Raw genomic sequence first — 8,330 nt, 5'->3', positions numbered from 1 at the left:
TCGTCTAAGGATTCCATGGGATTGCACTGTAAATCAAGGCCTCAGGTGGTACGTTAATAAAGTGGTTTTGCCTAGCCCTACAGATGACACATGTGTTAAGCTAAAGTTGGGTGGCTTGAATAGCACCAAAGTGACACTGTCTAAAGGGCTTCATTCATCATTGCACCAATACTGAGAGACTCTTTGCTAGACAGATAAACACATAACTAATGGGAATGAGGGCTATATAGATAAGTTTGTCTTTTTTTTTTTTTTTTTTTTTTCTCTCTTTTTTCATGTTTTTTTTTCTACCATGGCACTGGCCTTTACATTTTCTAATCTGTTTTCCTTTACTCGTCCTTGTCGTCCTTGTCGGTTCTATCAGTGCGGCTTGAATCTCTCTCCGTCTCCCTCCTGGATTCCTTCACCACCTAATGGAACAGAAACAGTCAGATAAGTTCATATTCATTTTCATATCTGTAAGTAACTTTAGCTCTTATGTTCCTTACAATTTCCATAATGCAAATAATATCAAACTAGTTATTTTTGCATTATGTCTTGTCATTTTTGTATAAATCATTGTACCTCTCCATCTCTAGTCTCAACTGTCTTTATCACCACAGTCCTCTTGCTCACGGTGTCTTGAGTGTGTTCATAGTCTATGAAAAGTCAGATTAAGGATTTTTACATTTAGATACAGTTCTTAAGATTCACTCTAAAAGTTGAGTCATCACTTATCAATCACATCAACAGTTGTTAGTGGACATTGATTTAACATGTAATTGAAAAGTAAAATGGAGCTCATCATCATCTTATATTTGATCTGAGAAAAAAGAAAAAAAAAAATAGCTTACCTCGCTCTCCAAGGTGATTGCTCATGCCGATATTTAAGATGGGGACAGTAATCCTAAACAGGAATATGAAATGTTGGTGTTATTTATAACCTGTTATGAAATAGGATACTCACATTTACATCTACGAGCACTTTAGTCTCCAATCCACCTGTCATGCATGTTTTGTTTTTAATTAGACACAAAACTGGGTCATCTAGAGGAAAATAACTTGAACTCCACACAGAGAGGGCTGATGAATGAACTCTATTTTATCACATTTTGTATGATATAAATGAAAAGGGGGAAATCTAACTTGATAATTCAAAATTTCCAGGAAAAACCTGGACCTGAGACACACAATGTTCTGCCTCACCTGCTCTCCTCGCCCTCCAGCAGTTTACGGTAAGTGGCAATCTCAATGTCCAGAGCCATTTTAACATTGAGGAGGTCCTGGTACTCCCGAAGGTGGCGAGCCATCTCGTCCTTCAGATGGCGGATCTCGTCCTCCAGTCTGCCCACATTGTCCTGGTAGTTTCCAATCTCATTGCCAAACTGGTCCTCCATTTCACGCATCTGCCTCAGCAGAGCTTCATTCTGAAAGCCACAATAGCACATACAGCACAGTAACATGTGAAATAGTTTTCTCAGAGGGAATACTGCATAATAGATGAATATATAAAAATAACAGGTGGTACTTGGCCTCACCGTATTCTTCATTGCATCAATTTCACAGTTGAGAGACTGAATCTGCCTCCTGGACTCATTGGCCTCCTGCTTGGCCTGCCTCAGAGCATCAGTGTTGCGCTTTGCAGACTCAGTCAAATCGGCAAACTGTAGGAACGAAAGATAAAGCACACAAGAATGAATATGTGTTTGTGTGTTCTTGTCTGATTACATTACTCTGTTTGTCTCTTTGCCTACCTTGGACTTGTACCAGTCCTCAGATTCCTGCATGTTCTTTAAGGCGATGTTCTCATATTGAGCCCTGATGTCCCTCAGGGCACCAGTTAAATCGGGTCTTGCGCTGCTGTCCACCTCCATCTTCAGCTGCTGGGTCTGGACACTCACTTGTACGTCCTGGATTTCCTGATAATAAAGAAATGGATGCAAATGGACAAAAAGCATAAGAGAAACTGTCAGAAACTCAAAATGCTCAAAGCAAAAACTTGGCAAAACTGTGCTTAAACAGAAACATTTATTTAGGTGTAATGATGCAACTTAGCCCTCTGCATTTCACCACCATTTCTGATCTCCTACAGGGTTCAGTTAGTTTACAACACAACAAAGTGTGCAGAATGTGGAGGGGTCTGATTACTTCTTGAAGCCACTGTATATGCTGATGACACTCACACATTTTCTCCACCATCTCAAACTACTGCTTGCCTTGCCGATATTACTTCCTGCTTTCGCAGACAAGCTCCTGGTACAGAAAATCACACATTTTAAAAGTGTATCTGAACTGACATGCCTTTAGTGTTTAAAAAGAGTGTGTTCTCCATAGCATATTGTGATAGGTGACTCCTGAAAGAAATGACTTTTGCATTTACACAATAACAGTGAAGTGCACAGGAGGTAGCATCACTTACTTCATCATGGAGCTTCTTAAGGAATTCAATCTCATCCATCAGAGACTCAATCTTCCTTTCCAGCTCCAGGCGGGACAATGTGGCATCATCCACATCCTAGTTGTTTATAAGAGACAAACATAAATTACTGTGTGTCACAAATATTGCAGTATGTCATCCATTGCTAAAACACCTCATCAATGGGTTTGTTTACTTTTATACTTTGATAACTGAGACTACATTTCATTATGTTGAAATGATTATGAGAGTGTGTTATATAAGAACTGATTGACAGATTATTGTGAGTTCCATCTATTTTAAGGCAAGAGAAATGTCATAAGTTCCCTTTAGTCCATAGAAATGTTTTGAGTTATAATGTGGTACAAAGAGTCTGGAAAGCTTTCTATGAAGATATGCTTAAAAAGTAAACCCCAGGTAATAATTCACAATGATGTGACTGCTTTTTAGGATAAAAAAAACAAACTCAAGACAAAAACAGCAACAACAACTAGGATACATCTGGTTTATAATTGTATAAACCATTTTTAGAAATCTGCTCTGTCATATTACATTGTTAAAAATGTTGAAGATAGAACAAAGCTGTTGCTTTTGACCTGTTACATGAGCCCGAGGACACTGTAATCAATATGATAATCTTGGTCCAGTGGGTGTTTACCTTGCGGAAGGCAACCAGGTTATTCTCAGCATCTGCCCTCTTTTGGGTTTCTTCATCCAACCTTGAGGACAAAGAGTGAGACAAAATATTTCAATTAACAGATTTTCTTCAGCACCCGGAATCTCCTTTTATCCAAATGGAAAGAGAGAAGAACATGTTGAAATTTTACCAAGAACACCCTTTCTGTCTAAGGTTGCACCAGGGCATCAGCTGGCAAAAAGCTTTCTGGATCAATTTGTTAATTCACTCTCCTGTAAAAAGGGTTTTGGGAGTGCGCCCAGTGGGATCAGCAGCTGATCCTTTCAACTAATGTGGTTCCCCCCACAGGTCAATAAGGTCATCTACACACACTCAATAAGGTTATGTACACACACTTCCCCTCTTTAAAGATTTTAAATAGTCATTATGATAGTGGCCTGTAAAAGTCAGCAAAGAAATTAAAATGAAAAATTATATTTGGCAAATTCAGTTACAATTCATGAGTCACCCGGATGACTCATCGCAAATTATATCACAATGTACAATACATGACTTTGCTCATTCTCATTATTATTCTGCTAACTTTGTTTTGACTGATTGGCTGTCTGTGTGGTCAGAGTCTGGATGTGCAGCTTGAATCCAGCTCCATTTGTCCTGTGAGACAGAAGTCATGCCCAGACTGGACATAAAGTAGATTAGTGGGGAAAAGCATCACATATAGCGGGGCCTGCTGCCTCATTTTTAATTCATGTTGTGTTACACGGGGAACCTTTTGTTCTAATGGGGTCTCTGGCACCATCCCATCAGCACAGAGGCACATTCAAAAACACACCTAATGGAGTCATCGAGTCGCATTGATTTTTCCTGACGCTGTTCTCACCACGCCTGATATCCAACCTCTCTTCCTCTGGTCCCATTTCCTCTCTCACTCCCCACCCCACTCCTCAGCTGGCCCCACCCTGTGTCTGGTCTATCCATCCTCCTCCTTTCCCATCTCATCTCCCTTTGCACATACGTAATATTGCACGTTTCTAAATCTATACATTTGTGTTATTTAAGGAAATCATTCATCACCTTCCTCATCTAATTTGGTAGCAAGTAGTAGTGTTATGTTTTTCTATTTCTATCACTTTCCTGTCATGCTCAACACCTTGTTTTATGTTGAATATGGCTCACACAAAAAACATTCAATAAACATGTGCACTCATGCATGGAAGCAGTCTGTTACACTGGATGCAGTGCGGTGTCCTGTATCATGCCGCTGCTCTCTGGTGTCCTGTCTGCTGATGTGCCACGCCCTATACCACCATCTTTAGTTGATTATGTGGGAGACCCCTCGGGACTCTTTACCTGCGCTGTGCTTAAAGTGCACTGTGTACAGTATATTACAACCACGTCAATGAAGGATGTGGTGGTGGCGTTAGTGGTAAGTGCAGTAAGCCCACGCCTTTGTATTGACTGACAATCCCACAACAGGGCAATATGGAATCAACAGGAGAGAATAATGAGAACAATCAAGATGGTTTGGTGTTGGAGAGGTTGCTGGTCGTATTGTAATGATTCTCTGATCTTATCGAGACAAGCGCAAAGAATTCCTCACACTATTCTTTACCCTATCCTTCAGCCAAAATATTTTACGTTACCACCCATACACAGACCATCTCTTTATCTATTTGTGTTTATCTGTCCATCCCAATCCATATTCCAGTCAAAGTCATATCATGGATGTATCTATCTCAGACCAAAGCTTCAATCATATAACTGATCTTAATGTCTTCATGGTACACTTTTGTTTTTTTATCTCATCATGCCGTTACCAACCTCTGCTTGAGCAGGGACAGATCCTCAGCCAAGTTGTCCCTCTCCAGCTGGTACTGGTCTCTCTCCTTGCCGATGGCGTCCATCTGGCGCCTCATCTCCCTCAGTTCCTCCTGGAAGATCTCAGTGGCACGGTTGGGCTGGCCGTGCTGCTGCTGACCCTTGAACTGGTTGAGCTCCTGCTGCAGTGCACCATTCTGCTGCTCCAGGTAGCGCACCTTCTCGATGAAGCTGGCAAAGCGGTCGTTGAGCTCCTGCAGCTCGGCCTTCTCGTTGCTGCGGGTGGTCAGGAACTCCTGGTTGATGGCTTCAGCCAGGGTGAAGTCCACCTTGTCATAGGAGAGGCGAGGTGGCTGAGCGCTGGGGCGGGAACGCTGTTGGTGGTAGGTGGTGGCCCGGGATGTCACAGCAGGTGACACTGAGCGCATATAGCGTCCCCCAGAAACGGGCATACGGGAGGACACAGAGGCGTAGGAGGACATGGAGATGGGGTGTGGGCTTCCAAAAGTGCGCCTGTAAGACGTGGAGGAATGCATGGAAGAGTGGCTCATGGTCGGTCTTATTCTGTTCTCTGTCGCTGTGGAAAGATGGAGAGCTAGAGAGCTTGGTGATGCTCGTGAAGCAACAGGACATCCGACTGAAGACTGCTGGGGGTTTTTATGCACTCAAGCTGGCTATCCCATCATCCTCGCGCCTCCCCCCTCCCTCTTTTCTCCTCACCCCATCCACATGAACCCTTCCTTTCTCAATCACTCATCAGCATACAAGCCACTCCCTACCCTTCAGAGACACACTCTGCCCCTCTGTGTGCTTTCACCAGCGCTCTGTCTTACTCTCTGTCTCGACAGTTCCACCCTTTTAACCAGAGCACTTGGCAGGAGGCCAGACTGTCTTCCACATTACTGCTTTGATAACTAAAGATGTCTCCTCACGCCCACCCCTCCTCGTCCCTCTGATTCATGCCTTCATTGATACTTTGCACTGGTGCTTGCTCAGTCAGTCAGTCAGTCAGTCAGTCAGTCAGTCAGTCAGTCAGTCAGTTTTGATTGTTGTTTCTCCAATAAGATTCCTGTATATGATTTTAATCTTGCTTGCACTTTTAATGTTCTTAACTTCACGATCAAATATGTGTGTCAAGTATTCTGTTACTTGGTTTCCAATAAGAAAATGTGAAATTGTAGCCTAAATTGAATCACATGGATTCATTGATTTGATTCTTTTTTCCCCTGTCCATTTGTCTCCCTCCCTTTATCCTATCTGTCTCTCTCTCCTTTTACAGTAATGGAATACTTTATTGATATTCTGGCCGTCTGGGGCAGAGCTATGACTCTGCAGTTATTCTATCCTTTTCGAATGCACAAGATCCAGTAATTTCTGTTAGAATACAAGTTGTCAAATTACTCTAGATATTTTCCATGAATACCGTGAATTCGTGCAGGTAATTTACCGGCAAAGTCGTGTAGACTCCGAATCAGAACTTAATAATGGGAGAGGTCACAGAATAGTGGCTGTTACTATAGCAGGTCCATGAACTCAGTGACTTATCCATTTCCAGTCATTAGGGAAGCCATTATCAACATTTGTTTAATTGTTTTGAGTTTGATGTGACCCTGAAAGCAATCATGTAATTTAGCTGTTGCAGCATGTAACCAACCTCTTAGCGCAGTTCATACTCGATGTCGATGCATTCACAGTACCAAACTTTATAGGATCATGCCTCTGAAAATCTATTTTAAATGTAGTGCCATAATTTCTCTCCCATTTGTTTTCAGACATTGCTCCAGCCAGGGACAAACAAGACACTGCTTTAAAACTGTCAACAGTGAATTACTGAATGTCTCTTTAGAGGGAAGGCGTGCTTATGTCTTTTGTACCTTTTAACAACACAATTCAAAGAGCTTTGCATAAGACATAAAAATGCATCAATGCTACATATATTTAAAAATAGTCACAATAGAAGATAGAAATGAGCTGAAATTGAATAAAAAGATGTGACATGAATGAAATGCAGTTGCAAGGCTGAAAAACAAAGAAGCACAAGGACTAGCAACTTCGAGATAAGACTTAGTTTTAAGGTTCAGGTAAAAATTTAGTTCAGGTCAGGGCTTGGGTTGGGTTGGGATTCGGCATTTAGTTGTGATTTTAAGGTTAGGGTTAGGAGCTAGGAAATGCATTATGTCATTGAAGATCCTCACAAGTAAGACTATACTGTGTACGTGTGTGTGTGTGCATGTGTGTGCATGTGTGCACATGTGTGTAAGGTCTATAGACATTTTATGTGGGGCCTGGAGACAGGCTACCAATCCACTATAAAGTTGACGTAATTCTGAGCATGCTCCGTGTTGACTAGGTGTGGCACTGTCTTCCTTTTGTGTCCCCAGTGATGCTGGGTACCATTAACCCTGTACATGTATGCTCTCTATATCTAATGCTACACACCATCTAACATATTGTGTCTTTTTTTTCTCTTTTAAACACATGCACACTGTTACATATCAGCCAACAGCTTCTATTCTAACTTGTACTCAGCGCTTTTTCTAATGAAATATAATTTTGGATTTCCTCTTTTCAATGGAGCATCTGTTAAACACTGTAGTAAAAATAAAGTAATCTCTTTTCCAGTCTGCCAGTCATAAACACTCACTTCCACTCTTGGTTTTCCTTCTTCTAGGTCTGCAAGGCTGCTACTGCTGAGGGTCTGGCTCTCTGTGTAATAAATGGATCATGTTAGTATTTGCTCTGTAATCTAATCAACCTGCTTTATGGTCAGTAACTCTCCTCTCCCTCCCTCCCCCTCTGTCTTTTGTCCTGTCTCACTCTCTCTGCTCAGAGCACGTTTCACTTTTTATTATTTTTCCAGATCCTGCTCCAACCTGCTCATATGGCCTCTGTCACGGTTTCATGTCAGGGTTTGGACAATATCTGCACTCTTATTAGCAGCATTTATGGCAGGCACACGGGCATATGCAAAAAACATACAAGTCAATGATTTCTGATTGGACTGTATCAGTAATACTAACCCTCAGACAGATGTCACCATTAGCAATTGATCCTTCTGGTTCTCTGAGAATTCCCACAGGGGCCATAAATTCAATCATGCTTCTTCCACTGTGTCAGGCTAGAGTATCTGTTACCATTTCCACACATTGAATTCATAGTATGTGTGTCACGTTTCAGACCTAAACATACATTTCGATATATAGCTATATTTAGCTATATGGGAAAATAGGGTATAAACATGCTGGATTAGAATTTCATTTATATAGGAAACGAAGATCAACAAATTCTAAGTTCAAGTTCAAGAGTTGTGTGGTCTCTGGAAGTCGAATGTCAAACACTATTGTTACAAAAGAGTATAAGTGTAAAGATGTAAAGGGTGCATTTATAAAGAATTTCCATCAAAGTCATGTAATTCATTCAGTACAGCAGTGTATCGCTGCCCGCTGACAAAAAAATCAGTTGCATTTCTGAGAACAGTTT

At 41.4% G+C, this 8,330-nt stretch overlaps 1 protein-coding gene across 1 annotated transcript; it reads right to left on the bottom strand.

Moving 5' to 3' along the window:
• Positions 1-241: 241 nt before the first annotated feature.
• On the bottom strand, positions 242-5,461 carry LOC111221536 (plasticin-like). Its single transcript, XM_022744973.1, has 9 exons — positions 4,854-5,461; positions 3,054-3,114; positions 2,399-2,494; positions 1,734-1,898; positions 1,518-1,643; positions 1,186-1,406; positions 834-886; positions 565-638; positions 242-410 (listed from the first exon to the last, which is right to left on the bottom strand). The coding sequence occupies exons 1-9, from the start codon at positions 5,399-5,401 to the stop codon at positions 330-332; spliced, it is 1,425 nt and encodes a 474-aa protein (XP_022600694.1). The 5' UTR covers positions 5,402-5,461; the 3' UTR covers positions 242-329.
• Between the last annotated feature and the right edge of the window lie 2,869 nt (positions 5,462-8,330).

Source organism: Seriola dumerili, unplaced genomic scaffold, assembly GCF_002260705.1.
Source record: "Seriola dumerili isolate Sdu_G_001 unplaced genomic scaffold, Sdu_1.0 BDQW01000088.1, whole genome shotgun sequence".
NCBI classification, from domain to species: Eukaryota; Metazoa; Chordata; class Actinopteri; order Carangiformes; family Carangidae; genus Seriola; species Seriola dumerili.
Note: the sequence above shows the minus strand (reverse complement) of the source record. Positions and strands in the feature narration are given on the sequence as shown.

Coding starts and splice junctions, on each gene's coding strand:
- LOC111221536 (XM_022744973.1), bottom strand. CDS start 5,401: ATGAGCCACTCTTCCATGCATTCCTCCACGTCTTACAGGCGCACTTTT. Junction 2,495..3,053: donor ACCTGGTTGCCTTCCGCAAG/GTAAACACCCAC, acceptor ATAAACAACTAG/GATGTGGATGATGCCACATT. Junction 1,407..1,517: donor TTGATGCAATGAAGAATACG/GTGAGGCCAAGT, acceptor TGTGGCTTTCAG/AATGAAGCTCTGCTGAGGCA.